The following is a 25,757-nucleotide window of genomic DNA, read 5'->3' as shown; positions in this document are numbered from 1 at the left end:
TATGGAGAACAGTATGGAGGTTCCTGAAAAAACTAAAAATAGAGTTATCATATGATCCAGCAAGCCCATTCCTAGGCATATATCCAGAAAAGACGAAAACTCTAGTTTGAATACATACATGCACCCCAATGTTCAGAGGAGTACTATTTACAATAGCCAAGACATGGAAGCAACCTAAATGTCCATCTTCGGATGAATGGATAAAGAAGATACACACATACACACATACACAGGAAAATTACTCAGCCATAAAAGAACAATAAGATAATGCCATTTGCAGCAACATGGATGGACCAAGAGATTATCATACTAAGTGAAGTAAGTCAGACAGAGAAAGACAAATGATATCACTTATATATGGAATCTTAAAAAAATGATATAAAGGAAGTTACAAAACAGACATAGACTCACATAGAAAACAAACGTAAGGCTACCAAAGGGGAAAGGGGGAAAGGGATAAATTAGGGATTTGGGATTAACAGATACACACTACTATACATAAAACAGAAAAAACAGTAAGGACCTACTGTATAGCACAGGAAACTATATTCAGTATCTTGTAATAACCTATAATGGAAAAGAATCTGAAATATATGTGTGTGTATGTATATACACATATAACCGAATCAGTTTGCTATACACCTGAAACATTGTAAATCAACTATACTTCAATTAAAAGAAACTGAAAGGGGTGGGGACAGCAGTGTAAAGGAATAATTTTTGGATGTTACTGAAGCTAAGCTGCTATAAATTCAAATTAGTGTTATAACTTCAGAATGTTAAATGTAATCCCCAAGGTAATCACAAAGAACATAGCTAGAGAATATACACAAAAGGAAACAGGAAAGGAATTTAAAATATTTCACTACAAAAAATCAACTAAACACAAAAGAAAACAGTAATGCAGGAAATGAGAGACAAAAAAACTATAAGGCATATAAATAGCACAATGACAGAAGTCCCTCCTTGTATCATGCTAAGTGAAATGAGTCTGACAGAGAAAAACAAGTACCATATGATTTCACTTATAAGTGGAATCTAAAAAACAAAACAAACATACTTATAGGCACAGAGAACAAAGTGGCAGTTGCCAGATTAGGGGAGGGGGACGGATGAAATAGGCTAAATGAATTAAGATATACAAACTTCTAACTGTAAGATAAATAAGTTACAGGGATGTAATGTACACATGGGGAATGTAGTCAATAATGCTGTAAAGGGCTTCCCTGGTGGCGCAGTGATTGAGAGTCCGCCTGCCGGTGCAGGGGCCACGAGTTCGTGCCCCAGTCCAGGAAGATCCCATGTGCCGCGAAGCAGTTAGGCCCGTGACCCATGGCCACTGAGCCTGTGCATCCAGAGCCTGTGCTCCGCAACGGGAGAGATCACAAAAGTAAGAGGCCCACATACCGCCAAAAATAATAATAATAATGCTGTAAAAACAGGGGACTTCCCTGGTGGCACAGCGGTTAAGAATCCGCCTCCCAAGGCAGGGGACATGGGTTCGAACCCTGGTCCAGGAAGATCCCACATGCCACAGAGCAACTAAGCCCATGCCCCACAATTTCTGAGCCTGCGCTCTAGAGCCCGCGAGCCACAACTACTGAGCCCACGTGCCACAACTACTGAAGCCCACATGCCTAGAGCCTGTGCTCTGCAACAAGAGAAGCCACTGCAACAAGAAGTCCACACACGGCAATGAAGAGTAGCCCCCACTCGCTGCAACTAGAGAAAGCCCACGCACAACAACGAAGACCCAATGCAGCCAAAAATAAATAAATAAATAAAATTTTTAAAAATACTGTAAAAACAACTTTGTGTGATAATGGATGTAACTGGTTTTATTGCAGTGATCATTTCACAATGCATAAAAATATCAAATCACTACGTTAAATCTGAGAAACTAACATAATATTTTAGGTTAATTAACTAAAAAAAAATAAGTACCTCCTTATCAGTAATTACATCAAATGAAAATGAATAAGCTCTCCAATCAAAAGACAGAGATTGGTAGAATGTATAAAGATTCATGATCCAAATATATGCTCTCTCCAAGGGACTCACTTGAGATCCAAAGACACAAACAGGTTGAAAGTGAGGGATGAAAAATTACACTATGTGAAAATATAAGCAAAAGAGAGCAAGAGTGGCTACACTAATATCAGACAAAACAGACTTTACATCAAAAAAAGTTTCAAGAGATAAAGAAGGACAGGATATATTAATAAAAGGTTTAATACAGCAAGAAAATATAATTATAAACATTTACACACCTAACTACAGACCCTAAAAATATATTAAGCAAAACCTGACAGGTTTAAAGGGAGAAATAGACAGTTCTCCAATAACAGTTTGGGATTTCAATACACCACTCACAATAATGAACAGAACAACCAGACATAGGTAAGGAAATAGAGGACTTAACACAATAAGCCAATTCGATCTGACAGATACATGCAGAACACTCTAACGAACAACAGTATACTCATTCTAAGTGCACACATATTTTCCAGGATAGCCCACATTAGGCCACAAATTAAGTCTCCACAGATTTTAAAAGACAGATATCATACAAAGTATTTTTTCTGACCACAGTCGGATGAAGTTAGAAATCAACAACACAGAGAAAAGTGGAAAGTTCACAAAATGTGGAAATTAAACAACACAATTTTATGCAACCAAAGGATTAAGGAAGAAACCACAAGGACAATCACAGAGACAAGTGAAAACCAAAACACAACATACCAAAACTTACGGGACACAGTGAAAATGGTGCTAGAGGAGAAATTTATAGCTATAAATGCTTACCTTAAAAAACAAGAAAGATCTCAAATCAAGAACTTAACTTTACAACTTAAGGAACTAGAAAAAGAACAAACTAAATTCAAACCTAGCAGAAGGGGGCTTCCCTGGTGGCGCAGTGGTTGAGAATCTGCCTGCTAATGCAGGGGACACGGGTTTGAGCCCTGGTCTGGGAGGATCCCACATGCCACAGAGGAACCAGGCCCGTGAGCCACAACTGCTGAGCCTGCGCGTCTGGAGCCTGTGCTCCGCAACAAGAGAGGCCGCGATAGTGAGAGGCCCGCGCACCGCGATGAAGAGTGGCCCCCGCTTGCTGTAACTAGAGAAAGCCCTCGCACAGAAACGAAGACCCAACACAGCCATAAATAAATAAACAAATTTAAAAAGAATAACAACCCAAGCCAAGCTGTAGGATTAAAAAAAAAAAAAAAAAAAAAACTAGCAGAAAGAAGGAAATGATAGAGATAAAGCAGAGAACAGAAAAATAATAGAGAAAAATCAGGCTTCCCTGGTGGCGCAGTAGTTGAGAGTCCGCCTGCAGATACAGGGGACACGGGTTCGCGACCCGGTCCTGGAAGATCCCACATGCTGCGGAGCGGCTAGGCCCATGAGCCATGGCCGCGGAGCCTGTGCTCCGCAATGGGAGAGGCCACAACAGTGAGAGGCCCGCATACTGCAATAATAATAATAATAATAATAGAGAAAAATCAATGAAACCAAAAGTTGGTTCTTCAAAAAGATTTTTAAAAATTGACAAATCTTCATCCAGAAGAGCTATGAAAAAAAGAAAGAAGACTCGAATTACTAAAATCAGAAATGAAAATGGGGGGCTTCCCTGGTGGCACAGTGGTTGAGAATCTGCCTGCCAATGCAGGGGACAAGGTTTCGAGCCCTGGTCTGGGAAGATCCCACATGCCGCAGAGCAGTTGGGCCCGTGAGCCACAACTACTGAGCCTGCGTGTCTGGAGCCAGTGCTCCGCAACAAGAGAGGCCGCAATAGTGAGAGGCCTGCGCACTGCGGTGAAGAGTGGCCTCCACTCGCTGCAACTAGAGAAAGCCCTCGCACAGAAACGAAGACCCAACACAGCCAAAAATAAATAAATAAATAAATTTTTTAAAAATAAATGAAAATGGGGACATTACTACTGATTCTACAGAAGTGACCATTATAAGAGTATTATAAACAGGTATACACCAAATAAATTGGATAACCTAGATGAAATAGACAAGTTCCTAGAAACACAAAACCTACCAAGACTAAATCACAAATAACAGAAAATCTAAATAGACCTAAAACTAGTATGGAGATTGAATCAGTAATGAAAAATCTCACAGCAAAAAAAAGCCCTGGACCTGATGGTGTCACTGGTGAATCCCACCAAACATTTAAAGAACTAAAATAAATCCTTCTCAAACTCTTCTAAAAAACTGGAGAGGAGAAACACTTCCTAACTCACTTTATGAGGCCAGCATAACCTTGATATCCAAGCTAGACAAAGACACTACAAGAAAACTATGGACTAATATCCCTTATGAACATCAATGCAAAAATCCTCAACAAAATACTAGGAAACAGGATTCAGCAGCATACTGAAAAAATTACACACTGTGACCAAGTCAACCCACAGAATGGGAAAAAAATATCTTTGAATCATATATCTGATAAGGGATTAATATCCAGAATATATAGAGATTTCTAAAACTCAGTAACAACAACAACCAACCAAATTAAAAAATGGACAAAGGACTTGAAGAGACAGTTCTCCAAAGAAGATATACGAATGGCCAATAAGCACATGAAAAGATGATCGACATCACTAATCATTAGGGAAATGCAAATCAAATCACAATGAGATGCTACCTCAGACCCTTTAGGATTGGTACTGTAAAAAAAAAAAAAAAAAAATAGAACAAGTGTTTGCAAGGATGTGGAAAAACTGGAACCCTTGCACACTGTTGGTGGGAATGTAAAATGGTATAGCTGCTGTATAAAATAGTATGAGGTACCTCAAAAATTTTAAATAGAATTACCATATGATCCAGCAATTCTACTTCTGGGTATATTCCCAAAGGAACTGAAAGCAGGGTATCAAAGAGGTATCTGTACACCCACGTTCACAGCATTATTCCCAACAGCTAAAACATGGAAGCAACCGAAGTGACCAACAACGGATGAATGAATAAGCAAAATGTGGTATATACAAAAAATGGACTATTAGCCTTAAAAACAAAGGAAATTCTGCAATATGCTGTAACACAGATGAAACTTAAGGACATTATGGTAAGTGAAATAAGTCAGTTGCAATAAGACAAATATTTATGTATGATTCCACTTATATTAGGTACTTAAAAGTACTCAAAGGCATAGAAAGTAGAAGAATGATGATTTTCAGGAGTTGGGGCAGAGGGGAGAATGAGTTATTGTTTAATAGGTACAGATTTTCACTTTCACAAGATGAAAAGAGTAATTGGGATGAACGGTGGTGATGGCAGCACAATGTGAATGTACTTAATACTGCTGAACTGTACACTTAAAAATGGTTAAAATGGTAAATTTTATGTGCATTTTACCACAATGAAAAAAAGAAAAAAATGGATCATAGACTTTAAAAGAAGAATTAAAACCATAAAACTTCCGGAATAAATCGCTGTGGCCTTGGGTTAGGCAAAGACTTATTAACCAAAATCATGACCCATAAAAGAAAAAATTGATAAACTAGACTTCATCAACATTAAAAATTTTTCTGTTTCAAAAGACACCATTAAGAAAGTAAGAAGGCAAGTCACAGTCTGGGAGAGAATATTTGCAAGTCATATATTTGATAGAGGTCCTGTATCCAGAATTTTACAAAATAATAATAAGACAACACACATAAAAATGGGCAGAAGGGGGCTTCCCTGGTGGCGCAGTGGTTGAGAATCTGCCTGCCGATGCAGGGGACATGGGTTAGAGCCCTGGTCTGGGAAGATCCCACATGCCACGGAGCAACTAGGCCTGTGAGCCACAACTACTGAGCCTGCGCGTCTGGAGCCTGTGCTCCGCAACAGGAGAGGCTGCAACAGTGAGAGTCCCATGCACCGCAATGAAGAGTGGCCCCCGCTTGCCGCAACTAGAGAAAGCCCTCGCACAGAAACGAAGACCCAACACAGACAAAAAATAAATTAATTAATTTTTTAAAAATGGGCAGAAGGTATGAATAGACATTTCCCCAAATAAGATGTAAGAATAGCTGATGAGTAAATGAAAAGATGTTCAAAATCTCTAGTCATTACGGAATTGCAAGTTAAAGTGAGACAGCCACTCACATAGCCACTAGTGTGGCTATAATCAAAACAAGAGACAGGGCTTCCCTGGTGCTCAGTGGTTGAGAGTCCGCCTGCCGATGCAGGGGACATGGGTTCATGCCCCAGTCCAGGAAGATCCCACATGCCGCGGAGCTGCTAGGCCCGTGAGCCATGGCCGCGGAGCCTGTGCTCCGCAGCGGGAGAGGCCACAACAGTTGAGAGGCCCGCGTACTGCAAAAAACAAAACAAAAACAAAACAAACAACAACAAAAAAACAAGAGACAGTATCAAGTGTTGACAGGGATGTGGAGAAACTGGAAGAACCCTCATATATATTGTTGGGAATGATAAATAGTACAGCCACTTTGGAAAACAGCTTGAAAAGACACTTAAATAAAAGTTAAACAAATTACCATACAACCCAGCAATTTCACTCCTAAGTATCCACCTAAGAGAAATGAAAACACCTCCACACAAAGACATGTATCAAACGTTGATAGCAAATGTCCATCAACTGGGGAATAAATAACATGTATACAATGGAACGCTATTCAACAATAAAGTGAGGTGAATTACTGACACATCCTATAACACAGACAAACCTCAAAAACATTATGCTAAGTAAAAGCCAGATATGAAAGAATACATGTTGTATGAGTCCATTCACATTAGATACCAGAATAGGCAAATCTATAGGGACACAAAGTAGATCAGCAGTTGCCAGGGGCTGAAGGTGGAGTAGAAATTGACTACAAATGGATATAAGGGAATTTTGAGGGATGATAGAAATGTTCTAAATTTAGACTATAGTTATGGTTGCACAGTTCTTTAAATTTATTATAAATTATTGAGTTATATACTTAACGATGGGTGAATCTTATAGTATGTAAATTATAACTCAGTAAAGCTTTTTTTTAAAAAAAAGGACACCCATGATTCCACTATTTTACTTAAAAACTAGACTATTACCCATACCATGTGCCCTCCAAAAGAGTAACAAATTTAGTGTTTATCATTTCCATCTTTTATTGTTGTCTTATAGATGTAACAGGAAAGAATATATTTTCATTTTGCTTGTTTTACTTTTTATTATGAAAATTTTCACCCATATACTCTACACCTAGTTTTAACAATTGTTAAGATCTTCCTTAACAATTTATCCCACCCCCTTTTTTGCTTAGGTATTTTAAAGTATTGACATCACGACATTTCATCTTAAAATTCACATGCAGCTAGCTACAAAAAATAAATTTTCTAATTTAACCATAATATCACACCTAACAAAAATACTCCTTAATACCTACTTCATATTTAAATTTATTCAACTGTATAAAAATGTCTACTATTGCTAATCTAATTTGGGTCTAGATATTACATTGGTCATTCCTAAATCTCCTTTAATCCAGAACCTCTCCTCTCCACAGTCCACCTTTTCTTCTCCATAATACTTTCTTGCTGAAGAGACCAGGCCAGTTGTCCTACAAAATGTCCATCTTCTAGATTTGCCTAATTGCTTCCATTAGGTATCAGTTAACTGGTATATCTAATCCCTATAGTTCTTGTAAAATGGAAGTCAGATCTTCAGGCTTGATTTATGTATAGCTTAAACATTTTTGGCAAGAGTGTTTAGTTTTGCTTGATTTTACATTTTATAAAATTGGTATCACTTTGACATAGTTCTAAGACATTTTCACTTAACATTCATTCTCTTTTGGACTCATCCATTTTGTCACCTAGAGCTACACATTAATTTTCACTACTGCATAAACCATCGTGTGATTATATTTAAAATGTATTCATTCTACTGTAGATTAACATTTGGATCTTTCCATGGTGTTTTTTTTTTTTTTTGGCTGGGCTATTACACATTCATAAGCATTCAAGTACAGTTCCCAGGACACATGGGAAAGTTTCTCTAGGGCATGTATACCTATATGAGAACTGGTAAGTCTTATCAGTGGTCAGCAAACTATGGCCCAAAAGGGGCCTGTTGTAGTTTTCTGTAAATAAAATTTTATTGGAACACATCCATGCTCATTTATGTATTGCCTATGGCTGCTTTGCCTATGAACTCTACAGTAGCAGAGTTCAGTAGTTGTGAAAAAGATTTGATATGCCCCAAAGCCTAAAACTTTGCTACCTGTCCCTTTACAGAAGTTTATTGACTCCAGGGTTATAATGTATATCCAACTTCCCAAGAACACCAAACTTATACAAAATATTTGTACTAATTTACACTTCCACCATTGTAAACTGATCCATAACTCCCTTGATTTATAACCTCTGAATCTCGGTATTTCTAATCTTCATAATTTTTGCCTACTTGTTAGTGGGGAAAAAAATGGTATCTCAGTGTGGTCTTAATGTGCATTTCTCCAACAGTAGGAAAGTTGGACATTTTTTTCATGTTTTTCGCTATTAATTTTTCCCTGTTCTGTAAAATGCCTGATGTCTCTTACCTATTTAAAAAAATTTTTATCCTATGAGACAGTAAGAAAACAAGACAACAATCTCTTTTTTAACCATGTGACAGTTGTTATATATCTGGACACTAATAGAGATCAGTTCCGTGTTTTGAAAATAGCTTCTCTCAATTTGTGCCTTGTCTTTTAAATTCTTTTTAGTATATTTGTGGAAAATAAGTTACTTATTTTCAACAGCATCCAATTTAACAATCTTTCATTTTATAGTGTCTTTGTTAAGTTTTCCCCTACCCCCAGGTCAGAAACATATTCCCCTATATTTTATAGTTCTAAGGGTGGTATAATTTGTATTTCATATACAAGTATTTAATCTGTGTGGAACAGATTTTAATGTATGATGGAAGGTAGAAATCCAATTTGATTTTTCTAATGACTAACAACTGTTCCTTGCTCTTTCATATATAAGACATTATGATGTGATGAGCACATTGCAATATTAGCACAGGAATAAATGGGCCCGTGTAATAGAATACAGGTATACCTTGTTCTATTGTGCTTTGCTTTATTGTGCTTCACAGATACTGCGTTTTTGACAAACTGAAAGTTTATAGCAATCCTGTATTGTCAGATGATGGTTAGCACTTTCTATCAGTAAATTATTTTTTAATTAATGTATGAACATTTTAAAAGACATAATACTATTGCACACTTAACAGACTACAATATAGTGTAAACATAATTTATATGCACTGGGAAACCAAAAATTCATGTGACTCATTTTACTGCAGGATTTGCTTTATTGTGGTAGTCTGGAACTGAACCAGCAGTATCTCCTAGGGTACTCCTGTAGTTTTCAGTGTACAGGTCTTTCACCTCCTTGGTTAAATTTATTCCTAGGTATTTTATTTTTCTGATACAATTGCAAATGGGATTGTTTTCTTAATTTTTCTGATAGCTCATTATTAGCGCATAGAAATGAAAGACATTTCTGTACCTTGGTTTTGTACCCTGCAAAGTTCATTTATTAGTTCTAACAGTTTTTTGGTGAAGTCTTTATGGTTTTCTATATTTCAGCTGACCCTTGAACAATCCGAGTTTGAATCACATGGGTCCACTTATACGTGAATTTTTTTTCAATAGTAGATACTATAGTACTACATGATTTACTGTTGGCTGAATCTGTGAATGCGAACTCCAAACACAAAGGAACCTCTAATATAGAGGAACTGTGTATACAGAGGGCCAACTATAAATTATACATGGATTTTTGACTAAGTGGAGGATTGTCACCCCTGACCCCTGCATTGGTCAAGGGTCAACTGTAGTATCATGTCATCTGCAAACAATGACAGTTTTATGAATTCCTTTCCAATCTGGATGCCTTTTATTTCTTCTTCTTGACTAATTGCCCTGACTAGGACATCGAATACTATGTTGGACCAAACTGTTTATAACAGGTTACCTCTTCATAAGCAGTGTACTATTCATTATGCTGTATCCTCAGCAACACTTCAAATCATCAGACTCTGATTTTTGTCAACATGGAGGATAAATAATATTCTCACTGTGGTTTTAATTTGCATTTCCCTGATCACGAAAGAGGGTGAACATCTTTTTGTATGTTTTTAAGGACATGTAAATATCCTCTTTTGTGAGTACTTGTTTTTCCACCCATTCTTCAATTGAATTCTTCTTTGGAAAAAAATCTTTTCCTATTCTGGAGATCATCCTTTCACTTTTCTAATTTACTTTGATGAAAAGAAGTCCTTGATTTAAATCTAGTGGGTTTTGTGTCTTCCTTACCCTAAAATCATAAACATATTCTTCTTATATTTGTACCTAAAAGAACACTGCCTTTCACTTTTAGGTCTTTGATCCACTGTGGATGAATTTTTGTGTATGATGTGAAGTAATAATCCAATCCCTTTTTTCCATAAATATATTCAGCTGGCCCCCAAAACCCACTTATTCTAAAAAGTACATCCTTTTCCCAGTAATACTCCACATCATTCTGTTATAAATCAAGGGTACATACATGGTTGGTCTGTTTATGGGCCATTTTGTTCTAATGGTCTATTTGTCTATCACTGTGCCAAATCCTTACAGTATTAATTATTAGTTTTATAAAAAAAAATCTTGGATATGTGATAGCTCAAGTCCTCCTATCTTTTTCTTCCTCAAGAGCATTTTGGCTATTTTTGGTCCTTTGCACTTTCACATTAATTTTTAGAAGTGATTTCATTTTTATTTTAAAAACTAAATTGTGATTTTGATTGGGATTACACTGATTTTATAGATTAACTTGAGGAAAAGTGACCCCTTTATAATAAGTCTGCCAATCCATGAATATGGTATGTGTCTCCATTTAAGTCTTTACTATCTTTCAATAAAGTTTTATAATTTTCCCAATATAGGTCTCACAGATCTTTTATTAGATTTACTTCTAAGTATTATTATAATCTATTATTGTAAAAAGCATTTTGCTTTTTAAAAAAAGTATTTATTTTGCTGCACTGGGTCTTAGTTGCGGCACATGGGATCTTCGTTGCCCCATGAAGGATCTTAGTTGCAGCATGCGGGATCTAGTTTCCTGACCAGGGATTCACCCCAGGCCCCCTGCAGTGGAAGCGCAGAGTCTTAACCACTGGACCACCAGGGAAGTCCCACATTTTGCTTTTAAATTACACTTTCTGCTGTTACTGGCATAGAGGAATATAAATAATTATTGAAAATGTTTTTTCATTTAAAGTTTAGTGCAAGGAACTAAGACTAGCATCATAAAAAGCCTTTTGTCAGCCTCCCTGCAAGGAATGCGAAAATAACTTTATTTCACAAACTCCCACCTATATTTCCACAAGTGTAAAATGGTACAGCCATTTTGGAAAACTCTTTAGTAGTTTCTTACAGTTATATCTACCCCACGACACAGCAGCAATTGCATTCTTAGGTTTTTACCTAAAAGAAATTGAACACATGTTCATAAAAGAACTTGTACACAAATGTTCATAGCAGCATTATTCACAATAACCAAAAAGTGGAAACAACCCAAATGTCCAACTGATGAATACAGAAATAAAATTAAATACAATGGAATGCTATTAACAATAAAAAGGAACTGTAGCATGTCCTGATACATGCTACAATATGGATGAACTTAAAAACCATCATGCTAAGTGTAAGAAGTCAAAAAAGACTACATATTTTATGACTCCATTCATATAAAATGTCCAGAATAGGCAAATATATAAAAACAGAACATAGATTAGTGGTTGCCTAGGCCAGGGGAGAGGGGAGGATAGGGCAAAAGGGGTATAGGTAATGGGCACGAGGTTTCTTTTGGGGATGATGGAAATAATCCAAAATTAGATTATGGTAATGGCTGTACAACTCTGTAAATATACTAAAATCCACTGAATAGTACACTTAAAATGGATAGCTTTTAGAGTATCCGTAAATTATATCTTGATAAAGCTGTTTTTTAAAATGTCATAGCAGCCTTATTCATAACTGTCAAAAAATGGAAACAAACCAAATGTTCATCAACAGGATGAATGAACAAACACATTGTGATACATTTACACCACAGAATATAATTTAACAACGAAAAGGAAAAAGCTACTCCTACACAACAACAAGGATGAATCTTCAAACTGAGGGTAAGAGCCAGACCAAAGAATAACATACTGTATGCTTTATTTTAAATAAAGAGGCAAGACTAATCTATGATGGTAGAAATCACAAAAGTGGTTGCCTGTGGGGGACAGGGGAGGGCATGAGAGAATGACTGCGATGGGGCAGAAGGGAATTTTTTGTAATGTAATGAAAATGTTCTTTATCTTGATAGAAATGTATGTCATATAACTTTATGTATGTGTCAAACCTCATCAAACTGCACACTTAAGACTGGTACATATTATTGTGTGCAAATTATACTTCAATTAATAAACAAACCTAGCTTCCCACTGAGTACCTGTTTCCTATCTGAAGAACACATCATTTATGGAGTAAACTAAACTGACAAGTATAAATGCACTGATTAACAATTATTTTCATATTTCTAAAGGCTCCATGCCAACTCTTAGAAGAATAGCTTCCCAGCTTTACAGTTAAAAAAAACAAAGAAAAAACCCCCCAAATAGTTTTAAGATACTTTAATATACAGTATTAACTTCAAAATGTTCCATCTGTATGTTATTCCTCTTTTGCCACACTTGAGTGCTTTGAATTTATTCCAAGAGGAAATCAAAATAATGGTGTTCTTTATATAAGCATAGTATTAAAGATGACAGTATATATAGGATAAGTCTACTTTCTTCTCTCCCCTAGAACAGACCCTGATGAACTCAAGTCTTGAATTTGACTTGAAATAATTATTTGTTAAACCCTTACTATGCAATTAGTACTATGCTACATATCAGCTACTCTCACGGAACTCACAATTTACCACGAAAGACAAAAACCAACACACGATATAATAATAAACACAATAATTAAGCACTCTTCTATACACGTCAGGGATGGCAAATACCTGTAAAGCATGCAGCCACTTCTTCCTCTTTTATAAATGGCAAACATAATTAACTGATAGTGTGGCACTTTTTCTTGCTGAGCAAGTATGCAGTCTTAAAATTCTTCTTAATGCAGAACTCCATGAAGGCCCTAACAATGTGCTTGAACTGGCAGAGGAATTAAAACCTATATGCTTCTGTTATAGTGTGATAAAAATACACAGAAGAAGCAGACCAAAAAAGGCTAGAGAAAGTTTTAGAAAGAAAGCAGAACATTCACTCATCAACCAACATTCATTTACATTACCTATTATGTGAAAGGAGTTAGGACTACCAAAGAAATTAAAGCAGTAAGATACGGTCGCAGACTTCCAAGAACTCAAATTCCAGTGAAGAAACAAAACAATGATAAAACAGGGTGTTGAGTGATATTAAGAATACACAGGATGTTTGGGCATCTAAATAGGACCATGATTAGTGAACCCTTCCAGGAAAAAGTGACTCTTTGGCCGAGTTCTTACACATAGTTAGCCAAATAAAAAAAGATGGAAAGGGTGTGACATCACCAACATGGTGACATAGGTTGTTCCTGATTTCACTCCCCCTCACAAGAACTAACAACTATCCACGGACAAGACACCACTGAGAAAGATGGAAGGGAAGAATACATGGGAGGCAAGGTAGTATGAAAAAATACAGCACGTTCAGAAGAACTCTAAATACTCTTGCATGGCTTGACACAGAGTCAATCTTGAAGTATGAGAAGGACTTTAAAATGTAGTAAGAGAATGAAATAGCTGGGATACTACTGGTTTCATAAATTCTACCATTCAATTATTACTGTATGCATGTATTCCTGAAGTAATAAATTTAATGAAGAACAAGCTCTAAAGAAATAACAGATCAAGCAAATAATCATTAACAGCTACTAAAAGCATCACGTGAAAGTCTGATGGGAAACTTTATATTGGCTCACAAACCTGAACCCACTAATCAATTTTTAAAATAAACTTTTAATTGCAGAATAGTCTTAGATTTACAGAAAAGTTTCACATAGTACAAAGTTTCCATATATCTCTCTCACCCAGTTTCCCCTGTTGATAACTTCTTACATTATTATGGTACATTTGTTACAACTAAGGAACCAACATTGGTATATTACTATAATTAGACTCCACACTTTATCTGGATTTCCCTAGAAGCAGTTCTTCTCTAATGTCTTTTTTCTGTTCCAAGATCCCATCCAGGATATAGTACATTTAGTTACCCTGTCTCCTTAGCCTTCTCTGATCCATGACATTTTCTCAGACTTTGTTTTAGATGACCTTGATATTTTCAAGTCATACTGGTATACTGGTCAGGTATTTTGTAGAACATCCCTTGATATGGGTTTGTTTGATGTTTTTCTCATGATTAGACATGTGTTTTCAGAGGAACAGGCCATTCTCTTCACATCGTATCAAGGGTACATGCTATCAACATGATTTATCACTAATAATATAATATTGATCACCTGGTGAAGGCTGTGTTTGCCAGGTTTCTCCAGTGTAGTTATTTTCCCTCCCTTTCTGTACTCTATCTTTGGAAACAAGTTACTAAATACAGGCCACACTTAAGGGGAGTGGAAGGAGTTAAGCTCCCTCTCCTGGAGGGGGTATAAATCATATAAGTTACTGCAAATTTTCTGTATGGGAGATTTGTCTCTTGTCTCTCATTTATTCAAACAACTTATTTATATTAGTATCAACTCAGGGATTTAATTTTGTTTCTCATATTGTCCCAGCTCTGGCCATTGCAAAGTATTTCAGGTTGGTTCCTATGTCCCTCTGATATGCCCCAAGCCTATCCTTTTGTTTTTTGAGCACTTCCTTATTTTCTAGCACTACAAGATGCTCCAGGCTCATCTTATATATACCCTGTTGCAGCCCTAGAAGCAGAGCCATTTCTCCAAGAAATTGTGCTTCCTTTTATTGGAGAATGATAGAACCACTGATCAATTTTAACATAATAACCAGACATTCTATGCCCCCTGATGCTGAGATGACAGGAAGTGTGACACACCACCCAGGAAATACTTTTGCTCCCTTCTTCTCCAAAAAACAAACAAACAACAACAAAAAACACCTGAACTTCACTCTATCAAGCCTCAAGAGCTAATTAATAGTTTATAGGAAATCCTATAAAGATGTAACCCTGAGGTCCCCCAGTAACCATGTGAACTGCCATGAGGTGAGGCCATAAATGGCAACTGAGACTTGGGGGAAAAATGAACTATCCTAAGGCTATATAAAATCCATGGCTCCAGTAACTATGAGGCCAGTTCTTTCCCTATTCTTCCACGGTTTGGCTATATGAACCAAATAAGTGTCTCCTTTCTTGCTTATGCTCAACTGAGTTCAGTTTCTGTTACTTATAACCAAGAGAGCTAACAAATATAATAAACATGAATAAGGGAAGGCATGGGAAGAAAAATGGATTCAGGACATTGAGAGGGGTAGGATATAGGTTGAATTGCTTAGGTAAAGTCAGATTTTAGGTGAGATTTTTTTAAAACTCAGGAGAATTTATTTGTTTTTAGAATTTAATGATCTATTATTGCTATTCTGTGTTTTGGTAGTATTAACTACTGGGTTCATTTTTTAGCATATAATAATTTCAGTCACACACTGACCATTTATCATAATTTTAGAAATCAACAGATCCCACATCTTACTTTTTAGCTAATATAATTAGGATCTAAAATGAATAAATTATTTATACAAGCTCATATATCCAAGGCAGACATGCTGAAAGCACAGTGCAATAAAAAAGAAATAGGCTGTGGAGCCACATAGGACTGGGGTTTTTTCCCCGGTTCTTTCTCTCACCCAGTGCTTTTTCTTAATATAAAATTTTAATAGGTAGTACATAGACTAGATAGAAAATTCAACAGCTTATATTGTGAAAAGTAAGCCTTTCTCCAATCCCTGTCCCAGGAAGCCCTTCTTCCCCACCCTTTGGCAACCACTGTTACAACTTCTTGCATTCTCTTCTAGAGGTAGTCTATTTAGGCTTATTGAAGATTTGACCTTTTAGACTGCAAGACATATGATGATCACTAAAATTTTTAAAGTTATTCAGTGGCATTAGAAGGACTGGAGTTGGGAAGGCCTGATAAAAGTGGGGCTAAAGAGAAAGGAGTAGCTACGTGATACTCTATCCAGAAGCACTGACATTTAAAAAGGCAACAAGTTAAAATTAAAAACAAAAAAACTTTAAGGATCAAGTAATGTTCCTTAAAGGCATGATTAGTTGAGGTTTTTAAAAGCACCTATTCTATTATTCACTCTGCTTGTCTAGAATTCTCTTGGGATCTTCTTGACTATTGCAGCAAATAATGGGGAGGGTTCTGATTTAACAGTGTAACATCTCCTGGACATCTAACAAAGAAAATTTAATTGTTCCCACCTTCTACTCCTGCAAGTGTCATTTTTATTCCAATTGTTTTAGGGTGAGAGAGATTAAAAAGAACTGGGACTGAAAAGAAAACACTGAGATTAATAACATATAACCAAGATGGATGGAGAAAGAAAAGGGGGAATGACGAAATTAACCTGAGAACACGTTTAGCTAGCAGCTACAGAAATATACAGGCAGTTTAAGTACTCATCCTCACCAAGCAATAAAGTAAACATCTCTTCTTTTTTGAATTTTACCCAGTAAACTCCTGACTTAAAAGGGGATGGCTAAGATACCATGCATATTGCTCTCGACAGAGGTTAGGAATTTTACCCATGGGAAAAAAATCTCTTGGCATAAGTGACCTATTAAATATGGAAAGAATTAAGTCAATTATTGAGCATACAAGGTAACAAAACTTAGTACATTTTTAGGAGTAGAAAACATATCTCATTTTAGAGTTGAAATGAGAATTTTTTTTCAGACTTATTTTTTTTAACTCTCCAGAAAAAGTTTTTCTAAATTCCTAGAACAATGGCATAACCATTGCACATTTAAATATCCAAGTCCCGAGAAAATAGGTAATAATTCTAACAGAAATACAACATAACTTTGGTATATTTTTAACAAGTGTCATAGGATAATGTGAATTACATATTCTTTTGACCAATTTCTTAAAATAGTTATGTAGGAAATAAATTATAATTAGAATGCATTTACAAATGTTTAAAATGTCTTAATCATCAGGATTACTCAAAGTGAACTTTATTACACATCAAATTATTTAGTAATAGAAAACAGCTCTAAAACTATAATGAGAGACAAAACATATGCTATGTCACATACCTATGCTTGTTTAAATACGACTTGGGTTAAATATATTAAATAGATGAGATCCTGTCAGTCTGCATTTTTTTCTTTCAAATCAGTGAAGAAGAAAAAGCAAGCATGAATAGTTTATAAAAATTATTTTTCCCTCCACTACCAGTTGCTGGTAGTATCAAGAACAGTGTGTACCATTTGTATCTGCTTTCTCATTTGCATAAAACTATCTTCCAAATAAATCAATGGGTAAAAAAAAATTGAAATCAGTCCAAAAGTACATGCTTTCCACTTTCAAACATATAATATTCAGTCTATATTTGCAGTCATTTAAATTTTAATCTAAAAACAGTGACAGTGGTTTGTAAATAACTTTAAAAGAATTTCTATCATCTGTCTAACAACAAATCAATTTTGTGCTTGTGTGCATAGTTGAGGACTATATTATTAATATAGTCAAAGAGTTATTTAGATGTGGTTTTCTTAGAGGTGGATTTCATTTCCCTGACCTGTCAAGAAAACACCTAAAACAACAATAAAAAGTGCTCAAAACCATGTATGCATTCTAAAGTGAAATCAAGGAACATCTGACCATTAAAAATCAATTAATGGAAAAAAAAAAAAATCAATTAATGGAATTACTAACAAGAATAATATGTAACAGAAGAATAATAAAACTTTCAATTATTACCTAAAGAAGTCAAAAGAACTCTAACATTAGTACCTTCCTCAATATTAGAAGATACTTTATAGTAGTATCTTCCAATTCTAAAAGGTTTATAGAGGCTGTATTAGAGTCTTAAAAGAAAAAAAGTAACCAATAACACTAGGAAATTATGTGTAGGCTGCACTACCCTCTAATGGTGAATGGTAAGAGAAGTATACGATCAGGTTATCTTATCCACAGATATAAACTATAAAATCACAGCTTACCTCACAATTTCCATAATTCCAAAATATCTTGAGTCATGGTTTCAGGATGTTTTTTAGTAAAGATTGAAGTGTTACACCACTTTTCCCTAAAATTTTAAGCTTACATGTGGTAACCTTCGGACACACAACCATTAGGATGCTAAAGTCAAACGATATTATACTGCATGCAAATAGTATTTTTATTCTACTGTAATGTACTTTATATCCTTTTAATTGCCAGAGACAGGATTGAGTTCATTCATGACAAGCTAATGGGTTAAATAGCTATGTCTCAAAACAGACTTACTGCTAAACACTAAAGTATCATTCTTAAAACCATCAAGTGGGCTTCCCTGGTGGCACAGTGGTTAAGAATTCGCCTGCCAACTCAAGGAACACGGGTTCGAGCCCTGGTCTGGGAAGATACCACATGCCGCGGAGCAACTAAGCCCGTGCGCCACAACTATTGAGCCTGCGCTCTAGAGCCCGCAAGCCACAACTACTGAAGCCCGTGCGCCTACAGCCCGTGCTCTGCAACAAGATAAGCCACCACAATGAGAAGCCCGCACACTGCAACGAAGAGTAGCCTCCGCTCACCGCAACTAGAGAAAGCCCGCGCGCAGCAGCGAAGACCCAACGCAGCCAAAAATAAATAAATTAAAAAACAAACCATCAAGTGTTTTCTGGAATAAAGATGGTTATAATACTACTTACCTCAGTCTTTTTACTAATGTGATCTGTAAATGAAAAAAAAAATGGTGAGACTTTACTGAAGGACATAAACATATAAAATATTTCAGTATGTAAAAAATATTTAAACAAAGTTATTGAAAAGAATTTCAAAATTATAGTAAGAGTTACAGAAGACATTTGGGGGTTGTCTGGGACTCACATCAGAATTTACTTTTCTAGGGATATGATGTTAAAATTTACCATATAATTACTAATTTGCTCAGCTTAAAAGACTTCTATCCCAGTAAATGCCACCCATACCAAGGGGTATTATTAAATTTTAAACATGTGAATCCCATATATTTTAGATTTGTGGTTTCAAATAATTTTGGGGGGGAGAACTTGCAGGGAGGTAAGTATGTCTAAAATCAATCACAAGGTACTATTACTGTAAAAACTGTATAGATCACTGCCTTTGTGGAATAAAAGGTAGAATAGTAATTTGTGTCCTTCAAAACTATTACCTAGTTTTTTTTAAATTTTAAAAATACATATCATAGTGATTTGATAATACTGTGAAAAAAATCCTAAGAATTAATGTATGCTTATAAATGAATACAAAAAAGAGGGCATAACTATATCCAAATTAAACAAATCATTGACTTAGTAACAACAATATTTCTGGGAAGTGATTACAAGGAAGACATAGGGAATCCACACAGATATAAGGTTGAACTAAAGTACAAATAGGTAGCAAGCGTTCTTAAATTGAAGATGATCAGGATATCTAATATTTAACAATGCTTCTCGTGCACAGCAGAAATTTTCCATGCTCAAGGACTAAAAATAATTTAATAGTATAGCTTCTTATGAGAAATCTATTTGAGAATCTAAAAGCTGGTCCAGTTCTCTAAAGCATCTGTTGATCAGAATAGAGTCCATAAACCCAGTAAATGTCAAAATCACATGTTTCAGGTCAAACTACCAAATCCTGGTGGGTTATCCAGTCATTCTTCTAGCACCTTCTACTTAATATACAATGTGATGCCCGAAACCCAGGGAAGTACTATGACTGTGTTAACCATGTTTTGAAACAGTTGTACAGCTTCCCTTTAACAGTATCATACTAATGTCTTTCTCAATGCATCTAATAAATTTACATAGTACTTAAACATATGAAAAATAAAGAAGTTTTAAAAAGCATTCTTTTCATGTCTCTGCCTAGTTTTTAATGACATAATTCTTATATTAAAAGCTTTCTTGCTAGAGTTGGAAATTTAACATATATCTGTTCTTTTTAACCCCGAAACAAAGCAACTTAGAGAAGCAGACTATAGGGAAAAGTGTCCTCATCCTTAAATGAAAACAATACGATCCTCTAAATTTATTCCTAACTTCACAGGTAGGCTTGTTTCTGAAAACAAAGTATTTTGGGGTTTTGGTTTTTTTTAGATTATTGCTATGGTCTTATTAATCCTCATGGAACAAATGCCCAATGTATTAAGCTTAAATTCATGAGTCAAACTGACTTCTTGGTCAATGAAGAAACAGGTGTTCATTTGGTCAGCAACTATTCCTTTTTCTTTTTGAATACAGTTCCTTGCGCTATACCGTAGGACCTTGTTGTTTATCCGGTTAGCAACTATTCTGATTGGTATAAGCACAGCACTCTTCATTAAAATTTTCTGTGATGACAGTAATGTTCTATACCTGTGCTGTCTAACATTGAAGCTACTAGTTACATGTGGCTACTGAGCACCAAATGTGGCTAATGCAACTAAGGAATTTTAAATTTTTGTTCATTTTAATTAACTTATCTTTAAATTGCCACACATGAATAGTAGTTACCATATTATACAGCACAGACTTAGAGTTTTCACCATTTCCCAATTCAAAAATAATGTGCTTTGTGCTCTGTCTTCAAAAGTTCAGTGGATGGTATAATTTCCTTCTGTCTTCTTTGTTCAATAAAACCAATACAAATGATATTATAAAGTGATTTCTGGTAATAAGTCTCATTCTAAAAATTTACATTTTAATTTTCTAAGATATAGTTCCAGATAACTTGAAGAGGTTGACCAATAATGGATGAAATCTGAAAATACTATTCCTGGTCTAGTGTAAGCCAAATCAATTTATGTATAAGGACAATATGTTCGAAGATGACTCAAAAACTACAAATATCAATTTTTATTTTCAGTGAGTTTTAGAAAAGGAACAAATTCAGAATTACATAAAGACAAATTCTTATTGAAATTTTATGAGGTTTTAATGACTGATTTTAAATTACTTTAACCCCGAAATAGTTTATTTTCAAGCAGGTTTACATTTTTTACATTCTAAGTAACATATAAATAAAACAATCTTTACTTATTTTAAAAATTAGAGAGGTACTTAAAATAAAATTATACAAGGACTAAGAATAGCTTCTCTAGTGTAATAGATTTCATACATATATTACCTTCAGATTGAAACTTTTTTAGTGATATTGGGAGAGGTTTGTCTTTTCCCTGATGAGTCTTTCTTTTGTCTTTTTTATTCATAACCCTTGACTGAGCTGATGCATTTTCAGCATTTTCATATTCCTAAAAAAAATTACCAACAATAATTAAGCTTGGTTTAACACTAGTAAAATCAACTAACCAATGGGCAATATGTTTCTTAAAGTTTTATTTTTTAAAGATAAGAGGCAAATAAGAAAATAAAAACATAGGCTAGCCAAACCGTATAAAAAGACACCTGTTTATTTATACACTCAATCTCTTCCCTCTTAAACACTGAAATAAAAATAAAAAGCTATTCCTTGGTCTGTAACTCCTAGTTGCCACCCTCTTCTTCTTCATTTCAGGACCAAACTTAACACAATAATCTACGGTCAATTTCCTTTCTTAACTACACTGAAATCTGGATTCTGCTAGTCTCTGACACTAAAATTAAAGTCAACCTTCTCTTCAATGCCAAACCCAAAGACATTATGTTTTCAAGCATCTCTTGGTTTTCTCAATACACTTCTGACTATTCTTAAGTCTCCTTCACTGGCTTCTCTTTCCCCAACTATATTCTTAAAAATGCAGCCGCTGTTTACCATTATTCCATTCTTAACCCATTCTTCTTATGCTTTATACCTGTTGTTCCTCAAACTCAAAATTTAAAGTTCTACCTGATAACTTGTGTATGTACAGACAACTCAAACAATGTTCAATAAACATCTGCAAACTAAATACGTTCACCCTGCCTTCCCTGCTTGATCTTCTAGTAAGTACCTTGCTTAATGCCACCATCATCTACACAACTGTCTAGGCTAGAAACCTCAGTCATCCTTGCTTATTCTTCCTATACACTTCATATGTAAATTAGCCCCTAGGTCTTGTTGAGTTTATCTCCTAAAGATCTCTTAAATCTATTCTCGTTTATTCATACCTTCTGTCACTTCCCCTATCTTCTCTAGCTTGACACTGCAACACTCTCTAATTTTAGCCCCTCCATTCATCTTCTACACTGTTATGGCATAAGTTTCTAAAATGAAAACCTGAAATCAATCTGAAAGTTAAAAATATTCAATAGCTCTCTGCCAACAAATGTATAAAACTCAACCTCCTTAGCCTGTACATGAGGTTCTTTATATTCTATTCTGGTAGCAGTATCTCCAGCAACTCTAGGTCCGTAAATTATAGTTTTTCAAAACGCTACTCTTTCATGTGTACATGTCTTATGTACTTGTTACTCCTTCCCTGAGAATGCCTACTTTCTCTTGCCTACTGCTGAACTTCTAATACATTGAGTAAGACTCCACTTTAAAAACGCTTTCCTAAGATATCCTGCCATTTGTGACAACATGGATAGACCTTGAGCACATTATGCTAAGTGAGATAAGTCAGACAGAGGAAGACAAGTACTGTATGATATCACTTATATGTGGAATCTTTAAAAAAAAAAAAAAGTCAAACCTGTTAAAATAAAATGTGTAAAATGGTGGTTACCAGGGGATGGGGATGGGGATGGGGGTATGGTGCTTTAAGTATACAAACTTATAATGAGTAATAAATAAACCATAGAGATCCAATGTACAATATAATGAATATAGTCAATAATACTATACTACAATGCTGTAATATGATGAATATTGCTTCACTGGCAATCATATTACAATATATAAATGTATCAAAGTAACACACTGTACACCTTAAATTTACAAATTGTAACATTCAAATTTATCAAATAAAAAGAAAGAATCCTTTCCTAAAACCCACCCCCATCAAAAGCACAGAAAATTCTTCTATCTTCCTGAATTCCCACTGCACTGAAAACATAAAATCTCTCAATACACTACAATTATGGGTGTGTCTCCTTCCACTGAACTCAACAGCTTGGACCATGTCTTTATCTTTGTCCGTTTACACACGTAACAACAAGGATTACAGTTATTCTTGATAATTCTGGATAAAAGGAATAGGGACATGGAAAATGAAACTAACACATATAGTGTACGAAGTCCAGTCTAACAGCAATCTTCATCCTCTTCCCTTGAGCTATAAATAAATAGCAAACTCATCTAATGTAAATGTTAATTCCTCTCCTCCCTTCCTCCTGAGCAAAGAAGCTAGTGTACAATGACATAGTATAAAGGCCCTTAAGCATGACCAGAGGCCATTTATGATCAACCACTGAGTTATCACAAGTTGAATAAACTTTACAGACCAAAAAAAATTCCCAATATATATAAAGGACTAAAATGTTAAATAATATGGAGATGATATAAATGCTCAATTTAAACATAGAAAATGGAAACAAACACTACTTTTTGCGCAAACGTCCCTATAGTTACAAGCTGTAGAATGCATTTCAACACACAGCCCAATATCAAAGCTTAGTGATAAATGCTGAATTCACAAGGCCAAATTATCAGAAATGTCCTTCTATTTACTTCAGTTAATTAGCAGTGTATCTCTAGCAGAGGGTCTCTTAATGGATGCCCCTGTACTCACAGTTACTTAAATTTTTAAAATTTAACTATTTTCTATGTTCATTTAAAATAAGTTAAAATAAATCATCTGCTATTAGCCTCATTTCCTCTCTCCCCTTCATCTTGGTTGGAGAAATTTCTTAACTGAACATTCCAAATCACCGGACAAAGCTTAGTGCTTGTGTTTCTGTTATCTCTAAGAACTTGAGGAGAAATCTCATGAAAACTTTATGTTAATTACTTTGTTACAAGGATAAATTTTTAGGACAAACTTTAAAGAACTTTTATACAAAATTCAGGAAGGGTAGTTCTAACTTTTGACCACTTAAACCTAAAACATCTAAATCCATAAATGTGTAAATACCTTTTTGTGTTCTTCATATTCTAATTTACTTAGCAACAATGCCTTCTCAAGATCTGCTTCAAACATTTCAGATGTCAGCTAAAAATAAAAAGAAAGTTTAATGATAAACAGATAATAGCATTATACAACACGACAATATATACAGGATAAGAAAACAAATACTTTAATAAACAGTCTGGGTTCTCCAAAGTTATCTACCCATGCCAAAGTAGAGAACTCTGTGTTTTATAGAAGATACCAAAGCAAAAACTTATTTTGATATTTTTGTTTTCTCATTGTCAATTATCTGTTGTATAATACATAATCTTTTTACTGTAACAAAACAAAATCTCACAAAGGAACTGACACTGTAATAGATGTTAAAGATGGTATCTAGTTTTGGACATAGAAAATATAACAGTGATTATTACTCAAAAATATAAGAATATTGAAAACTCAGTAAGCATTATAAAACATACCATTTACTTAATACAGACTAATTCACAGGTATAGAACCTTTAAATAAGGGACCAATTGTCCTGGTATATGCCTGATGTTACAGAAAAATTGTAGTGCATCTTTTTACTGCTATCTTTTTATTCCTTTTGTATGACTTCCCTACCTTTAAACTCCTCTAACACTATAATAAAATGATTCTTTGTGATCTGTATCTTTTGGTTCCTCTTTCTCACCACTCAATCTCACCTTAACTTCTTATAATCTAGCTTCTGCCACCCTCCAATCAAATTACTCTCTAAGAATTACTTTTCCTAATTGCCAAACAGAATTGGTACAGTGGTTGGATGGGGCTTTGGGTTGTCTACCTTTGGGGATAAGGTATATCTGCAGCTGAATAGGATAGCTGCCACATGTAAACATCCTGGATTTGTTTACATGTATGTGTTGACCTATGCATACTGTATAATAAAAGCATAAATTTAGTAGGCATCGCTTGTTTTTGTCTGTCCATAATCCCTTCCTTTATTCCTTTGAATAACTACAATTCAATCCAGTGTCCTAGGATTCTAGCAAGACAGCCAATCACCTAATTTTATATACCACCCACTACCACACCCACACAAATATGTGTATGGTATCACCAACAACAGGATGGGAGCAAAGGACCTAACTTTTTTGTTCTCCTAGGAACTAAAATTTGAGAACACAAAGTAAGTGGGGTTCAATCAGCTGATGATAGCCTCTAAAAGTGAGTGTACTAGTTCATGCCTCTGAGCACCCCAGAATTCCTTTATTTCCATCTTTCCCAAGGTCTCATTGTTTAGTTTTTAATTCAAATCTGTGAATCACTCAGTATCCTTTTGTCAAATTATTTTTTGCCAAAGTTAGTTATTCAGAATTGTTTCTGTTGTTTAACGATTTAAAAAAAAAACTAAACTAAAATAGAAACCAATTCCAAAAAGAAGTCATCTGTTTCAAAGGGACACCTTAAAAAGTAGAAAAATGTTAACACTGGACACCATGAACTAATAAATCTTTTACTTCTAATCAAAGCATTTCATCCAATCCTATACTAAGACAACAAAAAGAGGAGGAAAAAATAGGTTTATCGCAGAAAAAAATTAATCTAACTC

At 35.1% G+C, this 25,757-nt stretch overlaps 1 protein-coding gene across 2 annotated transcripts in view; it reads right to left on the bottom strand.

Moving 5' to 3' along the window:
- Positions 1 to 25,757, bottom strand: part of GKAP1 (G kinase anchoring protein 1) — an 81,489-nt gene that overhangs the window by 36,292 nt on the left and 19,440 nt on the right. For both annotated transcript variants that reach the window (XM_065879353.1, XM_065879354.1), the window contains 3 exons: positions 24,187 to 24,264; positions 21,321 to 21,444; positions 18,902 to 18,924 (listed from right to left, as the gene is read on the bottom strand). In XM_065879353.1, coding sequence (XP_065735425.1) covers positions 18,902 to 18,924; positions 21,321 to 21,444; positions 24,187 to 24,264 — 225 coding nt within the window. The remainder of the gene's footprint in view (positions 1 to 18,901; positions 18,925 to 21,320; positions 21,445 to 24,186; positions 24,265 to 25,757) is intronic.

Source organism: Phocoena phocoena, chromosome 6, assembly GCF_963924675.1.
Source record: "Phocoena phocoena chromosome 6, mPhoPho1.1, whole genome shotgun sequence".
Lineage (NCBI taxonomy): Eukaryota > Metazoa > Chordata > Mammalia > Artiodactyla > Phocoenidae > Phocoena > Phocoena phocoena.
Note: the sequence above shows the minus strand (reverse complement) of the source record. Positions and strands in the feature narration are given on the sequence as shown.